Source organism: Strongylocentrotus purpuratus, unplaced genomic scaffold (assembly GCF_000002235.5).
Source record: "Strongylocentrotus purpuratus isolate Spur 01 unplaced genomic scaffold, Spur_5.0 spur5_scaffold_12, whole genome shotgun sequence".
Taxonomy (NCBI): Eukaryota; Metazoa; Echinodermata; class Echinoidea; order Camarodonta; family Strongylocentrotidae; genus Strongylocentrotus; species Strongylocentrotus purpuratus.
The window spans coordinates 4,210,660-4,231,116 of record NW_022145597.1 but is presented as its reverse complement, the minus strand read 5'-3'; the positions used below and the strand labels follow the sequence as shown (position 1 = coordinate 4,231,116).

General features: G+C 36.7%; 1 protein-coding gene across 1 annotated transcript in view; it reads left to right on the top strand.

Moving 5' to 3' along the window:
• Nucleotides 1–16,839, top strand: part of LOC588101 (beta-arrestin-1) — a 45,287-nt gene extending 28,448 nt beyond the window's left edge. The window contains exons 4-13 of the mRNA XM_030981634.1: nucleotides 1,745–1,805; nucleotides 2,603–2,844; nucleotides 5,045–5,144; nucleotides 7,960–8,123; nucleotides 8,803–8,960; nucleotides 11,263–11,415; nucleotides 11,977–12,066; nucleotides 12,898–12,977; nucleotides 14,045–14,096; nucleotides 16,634–16,839. Coding sequence (XP_030837494.1) covers nucleotides 1,745–1,805; nucleotides 2,603–2,844; nucleotides 5,045–5,144; nucleotides 7,960–8,123; nucleotides 8,803–8,960; nucleotides 11,263–11,415; nucleotides 11,977–12,066; nucleotides 12,898–12,977; nucleotides 14,045–14,096; nucleotides 16,634–16,730 — 1,197 coding nt within the window. The 3' untranslated portion in view covers nucleotides 16,731–16,839. The remainder of the gene's footprint in view (nucleotides 1–1,744; nucleotides 1,806–2,602; nucleotides 2,845–5,044; nucleotides 5,145–7,959; nucleotides 8,124–8,802; nucleotides 8,961–11,262; nucleotides 11,416–11,976; nucleotides 12,067–12,897; nucleotides 12,978–14,044; nucleotides 14,097–16,633) is intronic.
• The last annotated feature ends 3,618 nt before the right edge of the window (nucleotides 16,840–20,457 follow it).

Below are 20,457 nucleotides of genomic sequence, written 5' to 3'. Positions count from 1 at the left end.
AGCAGGTCATCCTGTGGATTCAAACAAGATCATGTGACAGATGAGATACATTGGATCACTTTAAACAAAGAAGCACAATGAAGCACTGAAGCATGAAACAGAATTTAACACATGAATATGGCCTAACCCACACTCGGTGCATCAGCCCAAACGTTATTTACATGGAGATTTCGACAAAATTTTTAAAAAACCCTGATGCTCAGTCATCCGTATCAGAAAATTTGTGAATAGAGTATCACCGAGCGGTACTCTTTACGATGCAATAGATTATAAAGATAAAAGTTGATTTCTGGTCATGCGATTGCATTGTGAAAAAAAACTTGTGGAATGGATCAGAAAAACTTGATCATGTAGCATCTAAGCATCTAAGTATTGGTGTGTACTGCAAGGTTCTGGAGTCATCAAAATCATAATGAATTGGTCTTGGTAAAGTAACAAGCACTGTTCACAGAAATATGTTTATGGGACTACACAAATGGTGTCGGGCCTACTTACCTTGATTTTCTTATATTTCTATGCTCATTACTCAGCCAATTCACATTTTCAACCAAAACTGTTCGGCAAATGACATTTATTTGTAATCTTGAACATTCAAGACAAGCACAATAACTATATGGTTTCACCATGCACAAATGAATTACGCCCTGCATGGCCGCCACATTGAGGAGGAATCTCCCTTTAAAGAGTATATGAATACGCCAATGTACTCCGTTCATTATTTGATGGGTGCAATAATTTAGTGACAATATTACTGACTTAGCTCATTAATGTTTTCGAGTATTCATAAATACATAGTACATACACCCTGTACAGTACATCAATGTTTGCACTTTATTCTAATAAAATAGTCAGTCACTCGCTAATAATTTACACAAACGTTCATACCCAAGAAAGTAGTTCCGGAACTCGTGCCTCCTTAATTAACCATTTTCGTAATGAAATCAAATTTAATGCAGGAAGCACATACGGATTGTCATACATAACAACACGTAATGTATGCAATCCGCATTCTGACTATTGAAATACAATTATTCGAAAATACCCAAATCAAACAAACAAACACAACATAATTTATAAAAAGCAACAACAAAACCAAAACAAAACAATAATATTAAAAAAAATAAGAACAACAAAGCAAAATACAGCAACATAGAATGCAAAAACTCAAAAAAAAACGCTGACACGTTCGAAACAATTTTTTTTTAATATTTAGCGAGCTATTCTACTTGTTTCAAATGTTGAGCAGATTTATTAAAAAGTTAGTCAGATAATCATGCTTCAGAGATTTCCCATAGATTGGTAATAGCAACATAGCACTTGGACTCTATTCAAATGATTATGGGACAATGAAGAATACATCTCATAAGAAAAAGACTAGATGTTGAACGAGTCACCTTTAGGAAAACATATTACGTAATAGCGGTTAATTAGAAGTATAGCTGTGACGGCATTCCGTGTCCGTGTGTTATTGTTAACGAATCAATAAATTAGCGTGTTTATAAAGCACATCAACAGCGGGTATAATTAACGCTTAAAGATACCGAGAAAGAAAACATCTGCTTTATTATGTTTCATAATTTTGTTTGCTATACAATTTCATAATTATTCCTTCCTTTTTGTTAAAGAGTTGTATAGTTTCTCTTAATTTCTTCTGTCTGATATCAGTTATTTGCATTTGTTGAATACTCAGTTTTATTTAGCATTGTCTTTTTATTCATTGCTTTCCTTTTGTTTCTTTTCGCAGATCACAACGTATCTAGGAAAGCGTGATTATGTGGATCATTCAACACATATTGACCCGATCGGTAAATACACACCAGCTATGGTATAACTTTCAGGAAAAAGACATTGAAAATATACATTGGGATATTTTAAACGCGAAAAAAATGAAATATCATACAGGAAGGTTAAAGAAAGATATTTCTATAATTTACGTTTCTTTGAAATTTTTAACTCGTTTTATTACGCATTGATATCCTAATTTAAATTTATTACTCGTATATGATTCGTTAAACTTTTTCTCATACAGACTGGGTATTTTATGTAGAATACTGCCAGTTATACGTTGTACTGTTCTCATAGCTGAGATGGTCGTATATGTTACCACTGTGGCCTGGTATTTAAGGTGTTGAACGGTATACTTCATAGAGAATCAACATAGTTTGTCGCTTTAATATGGATGAATATCTGTGCTACTAAAGGGATTGGGTAACTTTGTCTCATGTTATTGAACAAAATCCTGGATTTAGCTCATGCTGCAATGATAATTATAAACCTGTAGGTCTGTCAGGAACCCCATGACTTTTACAAGCCGATCGCCTGTCTGATTATCAAGCTATTTATGATAGGAAAACGAAATAAAATTTTCCTAACGAGTTTTCATAACACTATAGTCTATTGGGAAAAATGAGAACGTAAAACCGGTCACTCAAAGATTTTTACTTTTTTTTAGGAACTTCATGATCATTTTGAAGCGCGATTTTTTTTGGGGGGGCATCGATATTACACCATATCACAGACATTGATAACACGTAGGGCTATGAATCTCAGATTTAACATTGTTAAATGATGCCTTTAAACTGTACGTTCTGTTTGCCCCTAGATGGAGTGGTCTTACTGGATCCAGACTACCTCAAGGATCGCAAGGTGTTCGCACGACTAGTCGCCATCTTTCGCTATGGTCGAGAGGAGCTTGATGTTCTAGGTCTCTCATTCCGCAAAGAACTGTTCCTAGCCCAGAGACAGGTCTATCCACCTCTACCAGAAAACGAGCGACCTTTGACCCGTCTTCAGACCAGTCTAAGCAAGAAACTGGGCAACAAGGCGTACCCATTCTCCTTCGAGGTAAACTATCATAGCGTATTTAAAAGCAGAAGTACAATTTATGTAATGAATGGAAATTTAAGTTGTAGCAACAGCTGAGGCATTAGTAGCAGTAGGAGGACATGGAGGAGGAGGGGGAAGGAGTAGAAGGGGGAGGGAGGAGGAGGAGGGAGAGGAGGAGGAGAAGGAGGAGGAGGAGGAGGAGGAGGAGGAGGAGGAGGAGGAGGAGGAAAAGTGGTAGCAGTAGCAGTAGACATTACGTTCTTTGAGGACGCTGCTTTCACTATTGGCCCTCCCTATTTTGTTTTAACTCGTGAAGTACAATTCTTTCAGTTAACACTCCATGTAACAGGAAGATATGAGTTACATATTTTCTCTGCTTAGATTTGACATAGAATTCTTCTTTTGTTTGTTTAATACCATTTATTTTGTGTAAACATTTTAAAATGCAAACATGTGAAATATGAAGCAATAAAATAAGATTGAAACAAATACTGAAATGCCAGATATATCATGGTTAGACAAAAGGAGATATTGAAACAATAATTGTTATATCAGAAGTAGATATTGAAATACTATATATATATGAGAAGAAGGCATAGAAATTATATTTATATCATAAGTAGATATTGAAATACTCTTTATATCAGAAGTAGACATGAAATACTATTTATATCAGAAGTAGATATTGCAATACTACTTATATCAGAAGAAGGTATAGAAATTATATTTATATCATAAGTAGACATGAGATACTATTTATATCATAAGTAGATATTGAAATACTCTTTATAATTATCAGAAGTAGACATGAAATATTCTTTATATCAGAAGTAGACATGAAATACTATTTATATGAGAAGTATATATGATAGAAGAGGCCATCATATTATCCATCGCTTTGCAACATAACTCATTGTCATGTTTTGTCTCGGAGCGGAGGATAATTAATCTGAGAGGGTCGGCCGGAGTATAGGGGTCGAAGTCTTTCCTTTGTTTGTTTCTAGTTGTTATGAGTTTCTATATCTGTAGTATATCTGTAAAGCGCTTAGAGACGTCCAAGATGTATTAACCGCTATATAAAAGCTGATTATTATTATTATTATTATTATTATTATTATTATTATTATTATTATTATTATTATTATTATTATTATTATTATATTATTATTATTATTATTATTATTATTATTATTATTATTATTATTATTATTATTATTATTATTATTATTATTATTATTATTATTATTATTATTATTATTATTATTATTATTATTATTATTATTATTATTATTATTATTATTATTATTATGATTATTATTATTATTATTATTATTATTATTATTATTATTATTAGTATTATCATTATTATCACAGTCACAAAAACATTCGACATCGCATAATTGACGTTATGCCAAACTCAAGTAAATCATTTCAGTTGAGTCAAGAAACAACTTGATGTATGATGATCATGCAGAGGAGTTGGTACAAAGCTTAATTGTTTACTATGGTTTCCCTAAGGTTAATTGCTTCGCACAGTACACTTTACGGTATTCTGTTAAGACAACAAAATAAAATCGTACAAAAGTAACCTACATAAAAACGACAATTTTACAATACATTGGTGTTGCGTGCTTGCATGCAGGCAGGCTCCGATTGGCATTATTCAGTATTGAAAAGTTGCGACAAATCATGATGCCTATTTGTTTATTTGCTTTTTTCTTCTTTCTTTATGGCAAAGTAGATCGTGCATATCAAATTAGTTGAACCTGATTATAAAATGTGAAATGAAATATCAAGATAGTGAAATGAAATATCGAGAATGTGTTAGCGCCTTACAGGCAGCCAGCTCTTATTTTTAGCTCACAGAATTTTGTTGTTTTAATCGTATTTTTACATTTTCTGTGAATGTACTGTGCATGACTTGTGAAGGAGAACAACCCGATATCAATGAGGACTGTCAAGGACACTTGAAGTAGCGTGAGAGCGAATAATTTACCTGAATGATTTGTAATGTTTTTTGTATTAATGATCTACATGTATTTCTATTCATAATTTATCAATTTCATTGTACTGAATTTAATAATGTTCATAATTATGTTGAAAATGTATGTATTATTATCAATCCAACCCTTGGTTGCTATGAATGAATAAAATAAATAAATTGTTATAATACTAAGATATCATTATCTTGCAATTATTGTCTTTTTTACTTTTCTAGCTCACCAAGAATTCGCCTTTCTCAGTTTGCCTTCAACCAGCTCAAAACGACGAGAAAAAGCCGTGCGGAGTAGAATATGCACTTCATACTTACATTGGCGGTAAGTGTGACAAGCAAAATCGATTTGAGTTCATGATATTGATGATAATATAGTCTCAATTACCCAGTATAACCTCATCAGTATTAATTATGTTCTCCCTGAGGGCTCCGTATTTATGTTATTACCAGGGCTTTAGCCTGGCTACCACAATACGGTCCTTAAGCATTCAGAGAATTTCTTCTAACCGGAAGCCCCTATATTATATAGATAAATGTCTTGCAAAGGGACATTAGTGCCGTAGCAGGCATTGCCATAGGAACACCAGACCCTGTGTGTCATAAACTGTATAGTCTGGTGACTTATCAATTCAAACACGACACCTCATCTTACACTTCCATTAAGATCAAACAAAAGAAGCAAAAATAAATGCACTCGCTGTAGCGTTATATGTCTACTTTCACAATATAAGACCTGTATGGCTGCATAGAAATGAGCGTGGGCTGTAAACTTTCGCCTACTTCCTCTTAGCGCGGGATTTTATTGCTGTCAATAAAAACTGGCCTGGATGTCAATATTTATAGATCACTTTACCTACTCTCGACTCCACTTTCATATTTTGATTGAAAATATACCGGCGTTCTGGCTTATTAAAGTTAATATTCAACACTTTCGACAGAGGTGTAAAGCCACGAGTAGTTGAAATATTTCATAAAATTAATTCTTTATATCGTTTAAAAAAAAGCATACCTTTCATGAAAACTGACTGTATATATAAATAGAAAATGGATTCTCGTTCTCAACATTAATGAAATTCACAGGTTAAAAACAGGCCTAACCTCAAACTATACAGATATAATTGCCAAGAAATATCATTCCATTGTCATTTGGGGGGGGGGGGATTTCTCCTATGGGCAGCTCAGAATGTGTGGTCCTCCAAGGGCCGGTATATAATTATAGACATACAAGTAAATCTTAGAGATTGAGCGGGCCGGTCGCATAGAAATGCCTAACCAAGTTTCAGTCCCCATCTATCTCCTTGTCTACATCCATATGACATTATTTTTTCGCCATCTTCTAGGCTCTTTCAACAGGACTCTTTTCAAAAGATAATGAATGCCATAGGTCCATGCTATAATACTCTACAATATAACGGGTGTAAAACTAGACCGTCATAATCATTTAGTTGCAGGATTGTATAGTTAGTTTGTCGTAGATGGCGTACTATGAGTTATGTCGATGGGGGTGATTGAGTTAGCTGTCGGGAAAGGAGCTGGTAAATGTCCCTGCGAGTGTGCCTCAAAGCACCCAACTGTGGAGCCCTCATATCTTATGATAGTTGCAGGATTGTATAGTTAGCTTGTCGTAGATGGCGTACTATGAGTTATGTCGATGGGGGTGATTGAGTTAGCTGTCGGGAAAGGAGCTGGTAAATGTCCCTGCGAGTGTGCCTCAAAGCACCCAACTGTGGAGCCCTCATATCTTATGATAGTTGCAGGATTGTATAGTTAGCTTGTCGTAGATGGCGTACTATGAGTTATGTCGATGGGGGTGATTGAGTTAGCTGTCGGGAAAGGAGCTGGTAAATGTCCCTGCGAGTGTGCCTCAAAGCACCCAACTGTGGAGCCCTCATATCTTATATATAAAACGGGGAGGGGAAGGGCGGTGCAATACAAATTTCATTTTTCGTTTTGTTGAGTAACAGGAACTTTAGAAATTTAATGACTTTTGTTGTTGCTTGTCAGATATATTTTTTAATGTGAACAAATTGGGAACCAAGAATACAATTAGCAATACCAGCTTTTTTAAGCATAGCAGATAATAAACAGAAATGGAGGGTCATGCCCGCCGATGTCTGTAACAGACCTGACACTTGAAAATGATGATGATGATGATGATGATGATGATGGTGATGATGATGGTGATGATGGTGATGATGGTGATGATGATGATGATGATGGTGATGATGATGATGGTGATGATGATGATGATGATGACGGTGATGTTGATGATGATGATGGTGATGGAGATGATGATGATGATGATGATGGTGATGATGATGATGATGATGGTGATGATGATGATGATGATGATGGTGATGGTGATGGTCATCATGATGATGATGATGATGATGGTGATGGTGATGATGATGATGATGATGGTGATGATGATGATGATGATGATGGAGATGATGATGATGATGGTGATGATGATGATGATGATGATGGAGATAATAATGATGATGATGATGATGATGGTGATGATGATGGTGATGATGATGATGATGATGGTGATGGTGATGGTGATGATGATGATGATGATGGTGATGATGATGGTGATGATGGTGATGATGGTGATGATGATGATGATGATGGTGATGATGATGATGGTGATGATGATGATGATGATGATGACGGTGATGTTGATGATGATGATGATGATGGTGATGGTGATGATGATGATGATGGTGATGATGATGATGATGGTGATGGTGATGGTCATGATGATGATGATGATGATGGTGATGGTGATGATGATGATGATGATGATGGTGATGATGATGATGATGATGATGGAGATGATGATGATGATGATGATGATGATGGTGATGATGATGGTGATGATGATGATGATGATGGTGATGGTGATGGTGATGATGATGATGATGATGATGATTGTGATGATGATGATGATGGTGATGATGATGATGATGATGGTGATAATTCAGATGTTACTGACTGATAGTAACAAAGCTTCATAAAGATACTCCGCTAGAATATTTATAGAGGGACTCATTTTAAACTGTGACTCTTATTTTTGGGGGAGGTTGATCCAGCAGAATTCTTTTAAATGATTCTTTTGTTAAATATGAATCTAGATGATATTAACGAGGTCCCGAGTAAGAGGCGATCAGTGGAGCTAGCTATCCGCAAGGTGGCCTACGCGCCTAGACGACAGGGGATACAACCAAGCGGAGAAGACTCCAAAGAATTCCTCTTCAGTAAGGCACCGCTACGTCTGGAGGCAACCTTAGATAAAGAGGTAGGTGATGTAAGAACAGTATCTTGACGGTAGGGGATCGTACTAAACTTTTGAACTCGAGTTTCTTTTTGGTTACATGAAACAATGATATTTCATTGATATGGCGATTATATAAATATAAAATATTCATACATATATATATATATATATATATATATATATATATATATATATATATATATCCCTTATTGAAAAGGATGGATAGTCAACAGCCTCATGACCATGCATTCATCAACTCCTTTACTTTACTGTTTGTATATCTTTGACGTCAGAATAGGGAGAAAACAATATTATCACCTTCTTATTTTCGGAGCATCTCTTCTTGAAGTTCTTTTATTTCTATTTTTATCGGTTTGTCTTATTTTGGGCGATCAGTTGTGTTTTACACATCTGCTGGCTGAAAACGTCACCATTTCGTGACGTAACTTGATTACGTAATTATTCTTCTTTGAAAACGCATCTCTTGCTACACAAAGCGCAGCCAACCTAATTTTCCAAAGACGGGGGGTATAAAACAAATATACACTTTATATTCGAGACACCATCTTAACATAAGGGATATTTACAACCAAAATAACCCCTTTTGATTAACAAATCAAGTAATGCTTACATTTTTTTTTAGTATGGACACAGTTAGTATTTATCTTGGATTCGTCTCTTTTTTTTCTTCTCATGATAGGTATACCACCATGGTGAAACCATATCCGTCAATGTCCATGTCTCGAATCAGTCATCAAAGAGCGTCAAGAAGGTGATCGTCACCGCCTTCCAACTCGCAGACATTCAGCTCTTTGAGACCGGATCTTTCAAATGTGAGGTGGATAAATACGAAGCCTCGTAAGTTGGTCTTATAATTTTACAAACGCGTTGTAGCGTAGACTCGGTTTAGTAGAGATGGGAGTTGATTTGAGAGGTTGACTAGATATGAGGGAGCGTTGATAATGACGGGGTGGTCTGCAAGGGAGGGGTTTCCCCAACTCCTGCAAGAGGAAAATATCTTTCAAAGTTATTTTCTTCCTCACTTTATCCCCTACCTCGTTCTCTCATTTCTCTCTCTCTCTCTCTCTCTCTCTCTTTATGTTTTTCCCATGTGCTGCTAGGTATGACACATCGACATGTACATAATCATGGGCTACCATCTCATCAATTATTCTTATTGTTGTATCTATAACATAGTTTGATGGTCTCTAGTTTTCTCGATGATTAGACTGTCTACCCATAGGAAAGTGAAAAGTATGCCGCAGACCTGCCGCAGACCTGCCGCAGACCTGCCGCAGATCTGCCAAAGAGTATGCCGAAGTATGCCGAAGTATGCGGCAGAAAGAAATTTTGCTGCAGACTTGCCGCATACCAGTATGCCACAGGAACAGTCTGCGGCAGATCTGCGGCAGGATGAAATTTTGCAGCAGACTTGCCGCATACTAGTATGCCACAGGAACAGTCTGCGGCAGATCTGCGGCAGGATGAAACTTTGCTCCAGACTTGCCGCATACTAGTATGCCACAGGAACAGTCTGCGGCAGATCTGCGGCAGGATGAAACTTTGCTCCAGACTTGCCGCATACTAGTATGCCACAGGAACAGTCTGCGGCAGGGCGAAACTTTGCTCCAGACTTGCCGCATACCAGTACGCCACAGGAACAGTCTGCGGCAGGTCTGCCACAGGAAATCCCATTAAAGTCTAATAGGGCCAATTGAAACCAATCATCTCATGCATATTCATTATTACTTTACACGTGTGACAGAAAAATACATTTATCATGCTTTGTTAAGCAAATTAAGACAATGCACATCATTTTTGTGATTTCTATTTTCCTTTTGCCATTATTAACCAATAGATTATTTTGTCTGATCATGTTACAATTACATTCACGTTTAAGCAATAGATATATTGATTACTAACCAAGAAACTATGATTACTAACCAAGAAACAATATACATATTTAGTATATATATATGTGTATGAGCCTGTATCACTTTAAAAATTTAAATGTTACTCTTGAATACACTTCAAATGATCAATGTGATGAAGTTAATACAATTGAGAATAGAATATACCTAATTGGTAATATCGATATATATTGGTATTACCTAATTGGTAATATCGATATTGCCAATATTGATTATGAAGTATCAATCAGTTTATTACTGGTTCTTCTACATGCATACTTTATTGCCACGTACTGGATATGAAAGAGTATGCGGCAGGTCTGCAGCAGGTCTATATGAGATATGAATATTCATGACGAAGAGTCTGCGGCAGGTCTGCAGCAAGTCTGCGGCAGGTCTGCCGCAGACTTGCCGCAGACTCTTCATCATACTGAAAGAGTATGCGGCAAGTCTGCGGCAGACCTGCCGCAGACTCTTCATCATACTGAAAGAGTATGCGGCAGGTCTGCAGCAAGTCTGCGGCAGACCTGCCGCAGACTCTTCATCATACTGAAAGAGTATGCGGCAGGTCTGCAGCAAGTCTGCGGCAGACCTGCCGCAGACTCTTCATCATACTGAAAGAGTATGCGGCAAGTCTGCAGCAAGTCTGCGGCAGACCTGCCGCAGAATCTTCATCATACTGAAAGAGTATGCGGCAAGTCTGCGGCAAGTCTGCGGCAAAACTAATTTACATGTGAAAAAGATGACTGTCTGCGGCAGGTCTGCTGCAGGTCTGCTGCAGATCTGCGGCAAGTCTGCCGCAGGAGTATGCGGCAGGCTCATTTCTTTCCTATGGGTATTAATATATCAATATTGATAAATGCATTTTCTTCTGAATAAGGTTACCGAGTCTGTATATGTAAGAAAGCAAATACTTAATGCTTGGAATAGTTAATAATGTATGATAATATATGACTTATTTACCAAAAATAGTCTCATCAGTATTAATACCGTTATCCCTGAGGGCCCTGAAATTGTAGTAGCCGAGGAACCCAGCAGAGGCGTTCAAGTATTTAAGGATTTCTTTTTCTGCCTACCAACTCATTTACTACACCTGGATGAAGAGTGGCAAATGTAGATTATTGTCTTGCCAGTGTCATGGTTGGACTCGAATCGCGAACCATGTGATTCACATTCCGGCGAGGTATTCACTAGACCAAAAAAACTTAGTTCATATTACTCATTATATTTTGATTTGTTTTGATTAACAGAACGGAACTTGAGGGAATGCCAATCAAACCAAGTCAGGTTCTAACCAAAGTGTTCAAGGTCACACCGCTGCTAGAAAACAATCGAGACAAGCGAGGTCTGGCCTTGGATGGGAAACTGAAACATGAGGACACAAACCTCGCCTCATCTACATTGTAAGTTGGTTCACAAAAAGTGGGTGTAGAGAAGAATACAATTTTACAGAGAGAGATAGAGATAGAGAGAGAGAGAGAGAGAGAAAGAAAGAGAGGGGAGAGAGAAAGGGAGAGAGAGAGAGAAAGAGAGAGGGGAGAGGGAGAGGGGGAGAGAGGGGAGAGAGAGAGGGATAGAGGGGGAGAGAGAGAGAGAGAGAGAGAGAGAGAAGGGCAGAAAGATGGGTAGAGAAAGCGAATAGGTAAGAGACCAGTAGAGTCAGAAAGAATTGTAATACTTTCCCAAATAATGTTAATGGCATTTCAATCACTGCTCTCTTACGACGTGCAGGTAAAATGCAATCACTGATTTGAACATAAATGTGGTTGTACTAAATGTTCTTTTTTGATCTGAGAATTCTGAGTCAATTTCATCTGAGAATATGTAACTACATGGTTTATAAATTTTGATAATTTTGAAATGCATCTATGTTTATTCTTTTATTCATATAATAAGTATAGGTTTAAGGGATTTTCATGTAAGATGCAGAATACAATCTAAGTTGTATATCTTATTTCTTGTAGTTTCCGAAATGACGTGATGAAGAAGGAGGATCTTGGCATCACAGTCAAATACAAGGTTGAGGTCAGGCTTGTAGGAGATATCTTTGCGTCGTGAGTATTCTACACATTATATTTTTGTAGAAAATAAAGAAAGTAGTGTTCGTTGCTTTACACTGATAACCAACGGTTCTATACAAAATTAATTCTAGAAATCCATACTACCCGCACATAGTCAGCACGCATATAAAGTTGTTAAACGTGACTGTTTGGAGTAATTCAGCATTCAACTTTCAAGGTGCTGATATAATCTAAGAGGTTTTATCGATCGGGAAACATGCAAGTCTACTCAAAGACTCCGCGCCTCGGTCGGTACCTGTATTAAAAAGCCTTGAAATTGAACACAACAATTTAGTATTCCTTATTTTTATATCTATCACCGTCTGAATATGATGTGATCAGGGCAGGGGCGGATCCAGCCTGCGGCAGGGGAGGGGGACCAATTCGTGAGAAAATATTTAGCGGCGAAACTGGATCAGGGGGTGTTTCACAAAGACTAAGATCGACTTTAAGTTGGACTTAACTATGGCAGGCCGTTCATGCCGCTATTTGCTCTCAACTTTATGATCTTTAGATAATATTTTTTCCGTCAATAATAAATTATCAAAAAATGTAAATTCTGTAGATATGTGACCATGATTGTATGTCCATTGACAGACCAATGTCAGTAAATGGTGAGAGAAAACAGTGGCATGAACGGCCTGTCATTGTTAAGTCCAAATAAAAGTCTATCTTAGTCTTTATGAAACACTCCCCTGGTGTACTTTATATGAAAAAACATAATTTGTTGTCATTTTACATCATCGCACGAATTAACAGGAGCAATGTAAATGTCACTGAATCTTGCAGTTGTATATATGGCACCCCTATTGTCTTTCCTTCCAGGGACCTAACCGTTGAGATGCCGTTCATTCTATCTCATCCTCCACCGCCGGCACCAGAACCAGCCATGACATCAGAATCAAGTAGGTTGTTTTCCTTCATTCCTTTTGGATGAAAAACAAACCCCATACATGTTACATATTAATATGAGTACAGGAGATTGTCTTATAAAGAGTTGAAATTAATCGCAACTTATTTGCGTTTGGTATCAATCGCAACTATGTACATAAGACATAGGGGATTACAAACTTGCGATTGATCAGAGGACTCTCGATTTATTCGGCTCCATCGCAACTCTTTTTAAGTCGGGGCCCTGGGCAGGCGATTACATTGCGAAAGAAATTGTCTGGAAGCAACTATAGCAATGGTTCATCATCTAGTTATTCTAGTACATGCGTAAATTGCCCATTTTCGTAATGATTGTGATCAAATTTAATGCACAAATCTGTGTTAAGTGCCTTGTTAGAAATGATTTCATTCACCTGTTTAAAAAATGTATTTCAGTAGTCAGAATGTGAAATTGCATACGTTCCGTGTTGTTAGGTAGGACAAGCCACAATGTTTAATTAAAGAATGCAAATTCATCTAAGTTTATATTCCAGCTTTTCTCATAACATGTGATATTATCAAATCAGGTAGAATCAAGTGTATATCGTGAAATAAATAAAAGAAATATACAATAGATATTAAAGAGAAAAAAGACAAACAGGAATAAAACTAGACGTTTCTGGCGAACATCGTTGTTTCAAATACATAATAGAAAATAATCAATATAGTAATGCCCCCGGTCAAAACTAGCTGGCATGTTATTTGATGCCACAATCTTATATTTGATTTTAAAGTATACATATTATCATTAGCCTAAAACATAATGCGTCGAGTAGCGAAATAATAAATAGGCGTCGGACTAATTCCAAGAACAGGAAGGGGAAGAGGGGGGGGGGGGGGGGTAATGTATGTTGGCAGGCTCAAGTGAAGAGCTGACCCCCTCCCCTCGACCGGCCTATGTCGATGCATTATATATGACAAGTATAGCTCAATGTCTATGTAATAGCTTCTACTCCTATACAATGACAAAGGTCATTTGTTTTTCTAGTTCTTCTTTTATTTATCTCTATTTTACCCATGCTTCTTTTTCCATTTTCTTTAGACAATGAACAAGGAGAAGTCCTTGATCCCAACCTTATCAAGTTTGATACATCGTAAGTACTTTCTTCAATCTACAGAAACCGTCTATATTCACATCAGAATATCAATGTTAGATAGCTATAATTGTTATAATTGGTCCATAAATTCCGGTTTCAAGAACTCACCACACAATATACATGATAGATAAATTGCTTAATTATTTTCAAATTCATTGACCATCTATTCTCGTGTTTGTGGCTCATGCACATATCAACACAATCGCATTATGATATTAACAAAGAAATATTTAATTATTTCCTTTCATGATCAGTGCTCTATACTATACTATACTGAAGCATATATCTAACGGCAATCTAACAACAAATTACTCACATTTCGAAGCATTTGGCGGTAAATTTAAAACGTAAATTGGACATGGAGTATTAACCATACAAATATTAATAACACATATAACTTGTTAACATTTTTTTTTTAACATTTAGAACTTTTTTAAGATTCAAGATTTAAATTAGGTTTCAATTAATCCCGTTAAAAAGTCCAAAGACTAAAAATGCGAGTTTACATCATACATACAATTATATTTTTTTTTAAAAGCATTCATATAAAGAAAAAAAATAGAAAATGGTGAAAATATATCAAAACATCAAAAGCATTAACAAACAAAATACAAAAACAGTATATTGCTAGCATGTCAGGCATTGCCTCCTGTTTTGTTACTGAAAGAATAAATGTCCTAGGCAAATGAAATGTATACAGATACGTGAACTCAATTAACTGTAACATAGGAAAAACTGCAATAAAAAGCAATACAAATTCCATTCAGGTGACATAAAAAGTGCTAAAAAGTATTAAAAGATATTGAAATTGGAGTCTTGGTAGTGTTAATCACAAATGTGACATGAATACAGGTTATGTATAAACGCATTGCACAAGAAGAAATTGGAAGTATTTAGGTATTGTTGGTCACAATAAGAATAGCAGAAAATTAAAGGAAGTTGTACGGTAAAACATCTCCAGAACAGAAAGAGGTGGAAGAATTAATGGAAGAGCCTGCGATGTTAATCATCATGACGGCAAATATTGCACATAATTATTTTGCTGAAATAAATGTACATAATATATAACATACTGATAATTACAAAAGCCTCTATTATTATTCAAGGATCGAATGAAAGAGTACCTCATAATAGGCAAGGACAAATCAAGTGCATTTTGTACAGTCACTGACCCTGCATGCTCTCAGGCTTAGACAGGAGATGTCCGAATCTGAGAGAAGCGGATGCACGTCTCCTTTTAAGAGAGGAGACACCAAGGTGGGATTGCAGTTCATCATACGTTCTAGTGTCAGGGTAGGTAATAATCCTAAGAGCTCTCCTCTGAACTCGCTCAATGCCGTCAGAGTGGGTGTTTTTAATCCCTGATGTCCAAACAGGTGCTGCAAATTCTAGCACTGGCCTGGTGTACAGCATGTAGATAGTAGCAAGATCCTGGTGGTATACACCATTCCTCCGAAGCTTAGTCAGGAGATAAAGTCTTCTGGAAGCCTTAGAGATCAAACGGCTGACCTGCCCATCCCATTTGAGATCATCCTGAGGAAAGACACCTAGGAGCTTAAGGAATGAGACAGCTTCCAGCGTGGTAGAGTTGATGTCAAGAACGACGAGTGGCGAAGGTTGGCGAAAAAATTAAATCTGCATAGCTTTGCACTTAGAAGAACTCGGAACAACGTCGTTGTCTTTGCACCATTGGACCAAGGAGTCTAGATGCGACTGCAACTCAGATGGATGCGTTTTCTTCAAACCCTCCACGATTGTCAAGTCGTCCACATATTTCCATCTGTTAACACTGTCAACTGCTGCACCATTGATAAGAACAGAAACAGGACCGGTCCGAGGCGAGTACCTTGGGGTACCCCACAGGAAATGGCTGGTTAGTGTGAGGAATTCCCATAGTAGCGTACAGTCTGTTTTCTGTTATGAACGGATGCTGCAGATGGTAGGGATGGTAGAGTGGTTAACACCTAGGTCAATCAACTGGTTCATAACGATGGTGTGGTTGACATGATCAAAAGCCTTAGAAAAATCCAAAACGCAAACGTTAGCGAGAGTGCCACCCTTGTCAAGCCCTCTGTGGATGTCAAGCAGGCTGACCAAGTAGTGCGTAACCGACGATCCACGAAGATTACCAAACTGGCGGTGGTCAACGAACGGGCGGATGCTGCTCATGATCCAGTCCGCGAGGAAACCTTCAAAGATACGCGCTAACGTGGACGTTAAGGCGATTGGCCAGAGCTGATCAAAGTTGGTACAGGATTAGTTTTGGGAATAGATGCATGTTTCCACATGTCAGGGAAGCAACCTTGACCAAGGCAAAGATTAAAGAGAGTGGTCAAAGGTTCAGAAAGTTCATAAGCGAACTCCTTCAACAGTCGCGAAGGGGAGGGGGGGGGGGGGTCATCGGAATGACAGGCCTTGGCAGTGCTGAGTCCACAGAGGCCATTACACACCGGGCCTTTGTATTTCGATCACAGAAGGGGGTGAGAGCGTTGGTAGAACATTAACTTTATCATATTGAATTTATCTCTTTACAGAGGAGCTGCCCCAAATTACGCTGATGATGACCTGCTTTTTGAAGACTTTCATCGGATGTGTGTGAAGGGGACCGAAGGAAAGGACACGGAGACATAGATAAACACATTCATAACGGAGGCCATACAAGACCCACTTACATTCGAAATTTAATCGGATTTCTCAGTTAAACATGGTTAAAAACGTTCATCATCGTCAAGATATTGAAGAAGTTACAAATTAAGATATTCTTTTTCAAACATCACATACATAATGTACATGTATAATTATACTGAATAATATGGATATTTATTTTATTAATCAGAATTGTTCAGAAATGCTGTAAGCTACACTATAAAACAAGAAACCAATTTAAACTTGGTTCACTTTACTCATTATTATCAATTAACTTAATTGTAAGAATAATGAGCCTGTGTGCCAAAACCCATGTCCCGAAAATGTTTGACTTCAAAAGGACTTTTGAATTAATTAGCATAACAGACTTCAAAGATGATTCCCAGTGTTGCTGAAGGCCATGGATTTATTAGAAAATTGGTTATCTATTCGGGGCACTTTAGACTGCTGATATTTTGTTCTTATTCTGTTTTTTCTGAGAGCTTTTTTGAAGAAAACAAAAAACAAAAACTTCGTGCTATTTTCTCTTTGGTGCGACCAATTCGTTGGACACTTTAAATACATCGATTTCCCGAATTTAATTGCTTTATGATTTATTTAACCTTACATGTATCTGTAAATAATGTCTATTTAAGCACTTGCATATGTGTGATGACCGCAAACAAACAAAGAATCCATAGCAATAGACGTTTATTACATCGATCATAGAAAGTTTCTGCAAAGGCAACGTTGGACATGTAATTTCTTAAAACGCATGGATTCCGAGACCCCGGTGTAGTGGTCCACCTGAACATACTGTGAGGAGAGACCCGAGGGCAACATTTATTTAGTTCATGCTAAATACTTAATAATTATAATAATAATACGAAGAAGTAGAACATGTGTGTTAAAATTACTATGTCCCATTTGCAGGCTAAAATGAAAAGATTAAATTCCAACGGTATTTGAAAGATAATACTGATTTCGAACTTCCCTAAAAAAGGGGGCTTGAAAATGTCTTTAAGAGGGAAAATAACGACTATTAGTTGTCGAATCGAGTTGAGAGCTATATAGCCAGTAAGTAATAGTCTGATTTTCAGACCATTGTACTGAATGGTCGTACGTTTGATGCTGTGCAAAGATTCAATCAGTTTAATTTTGGCCATTACAAGAAGTGAGTTATTGATGTAGACAAAAATGCTCTTGTACCCTTTACAGCTCATTTTATGTATTATATTACTAAAGAAGAAGAAAAGCCAGTCAGTACTGACAGTGAAGTCTAGCAAGTAAACGGGTTTCCTTGCATACTTTGAATATAAGGACACTGCTAACGTTTCAATTTCACAGATAGGACATACATGACATATTCATAATTCCTGCAAAGTTCTACAGAATTTGATATTGGCTGCAAAAGTGACATAGTTTCTTTAAAGGGATCGTTTAACAATGTCTGAGATACACGGTCCTAATACATGTTACCAGTGCCTGTGATATGGTGTAATATTGAAGCCCTAACAAAATCGAGCTTCAAAATGATCAAGAAGTGACTCAAAAAAAGTAAAAATCTTTGAGTGACCGGTTTTACCATACCCGTTTTCCCAATAGACTGTAGTGTTATGAAATCATTAATATCTTGATAATCAGACTGGCGATTGGCTTGTAAAATTCATGGGGTTCCTGACTTACCTAAAGGTTTATAATTATCATTGCAGCATGAGCTAAATCAAGGATTATTTCTAAAGGATCTAAGACAAAGTAACCGGATCCCTTTAATAGGCAAGATTCGAGTACGATAACACTGAAATGTCTTGGTTTATGTTGATTATTTGATTATTGATCTAACAACACAATGGCGGATAAAGTTGTGCTTGAGAGGCGTGAAATTAATTTTTGTTTTGAGGGGGAGGGGTGTATCATATAATTATGCACCCATATTTTTCCGCCCCATCTTTAACATAATCCTGAATTCGCGACACAGCACCTTATGTATGTATGTAGATTTACGCTCAGTCTCACTTATTATTTTTTTGTCATGAACAAATATTTTAGGCTGGCAAATACCTTGGCTATGTCTAAAGCCAGAACGTTGACATTTATTATGATAAGCATCCGGGTGCCTTAGCGGGTAATGACGTATATGATCAATGTCATGACCCGCGAAGGTCATTGCTTATAAAGCAATGACTTGACGTACGTCACAATGCAAGGCAACTGAACAAGAAATATGTACATAACAAAAAAAAACTTTTTACTGTCTTAACGTTAATATTCAAGTTGGAAATGGCAATAGATTTGTGTGCATAGTTTCGTAGATTAAAGATTTTATGGATATTATCTGCACAGTGTGATACTAAGAAAAGATTTTTGAATGCTCCTCTCTTCACCCTCTTCTTTATGTAAGCATACGAGTATATCCAGAAGTGATATATATTTTAGAATGTTTATGCTTATTGAAAGAAATAGATACAAGAAACATGGCTTATCATGCAATGGTCATGTTATGTTTATGAACATTTTATAGATTATTGGTTGAATAAATATTGTCGTATATTTTCGAACATGTCAATGTTCATTCTATAATACAACAATTGAATTTTGAAGAGGACGTTGGGCATAACATATTTTGAAATTTATTGAGAGAAGTTTGTTGCTCTGTCCACTATGTTGGGAAATTTTTATTCTCAGGTTCGAATGCAATAATTGGTATCTTTACTTGCCACTATGATACATGTATAAATAATCACGCTACGATGAATTAATTTCGCCATGTTTTGTTGATATGTACAATAACAAACAAACAAACAAACACAAATTGAAGTTTTATTCATGAGGCATAAAACCCTTCTATTCCGTTTCTGCATACAATGCCGCAATGAACAAAATATATTCAATAAAGTGATGGTTAGACTCTCCCTCCATCCAGGCTACCATAATTCGCCATTTAGCTATAGGATAATCGTGGTGTAGCTATAACGAAGCGTAGCATAGCAAAACGCTTGTTTGAGCGTTCCTACTCAAATATTCGTTTACCCACTATTACCAAGGGGACTTCAAATAATAACATGGAACTCGGCGTGATTATTTATAAATATTATGTCAAATAAACCTCTTGCATTTCATTTGAACTTTTGAGGGTACCATTAATTCTACAAGTGCAATAGTATCCATGTCAAACTGTGAACAAGGCATTCCAGATTTTATTGTTAGAGGTGGATCATTAGTAGTCATTTAAAACTATTTCGTTTATCGAACATAACGAATATTAACTAGTTTTTATCTAAAATTCTTATATCGCACTATTATTCAGAGATTTTATCTTTTGTATAGCAAACGGATTTTAAAATGGCTTTTATTCTGTGATTGACGTGTGATTTATTAAACGGTTACATTCTACTATATATTCATGTTTGGTACTTGTCTTCAAAACGAATGTGGTTCAGAAATTATTTCGCAGTGAGTTTCGAGGTAATATGGATTCCTGACAATAGTTAAATAGTTAAGCTCTCGTAATTTATGTAGGCCCAGAGAAAAACAAAACAATACCATACAATAAAAAAGAAAGAAAATAAATCCTACTCCTACTCCTCCTCCCCATGCACTCTTTAATCGATTCCTGCATGTATGCAATTGATAAATGCTACGTATTACCATTTACTGGGCTCTACACTAACTGTAATCTTAGTCTGATTGCAAATTCATGCTTTCTTCGGTAGCCTGGAACTTCCCGATCTTG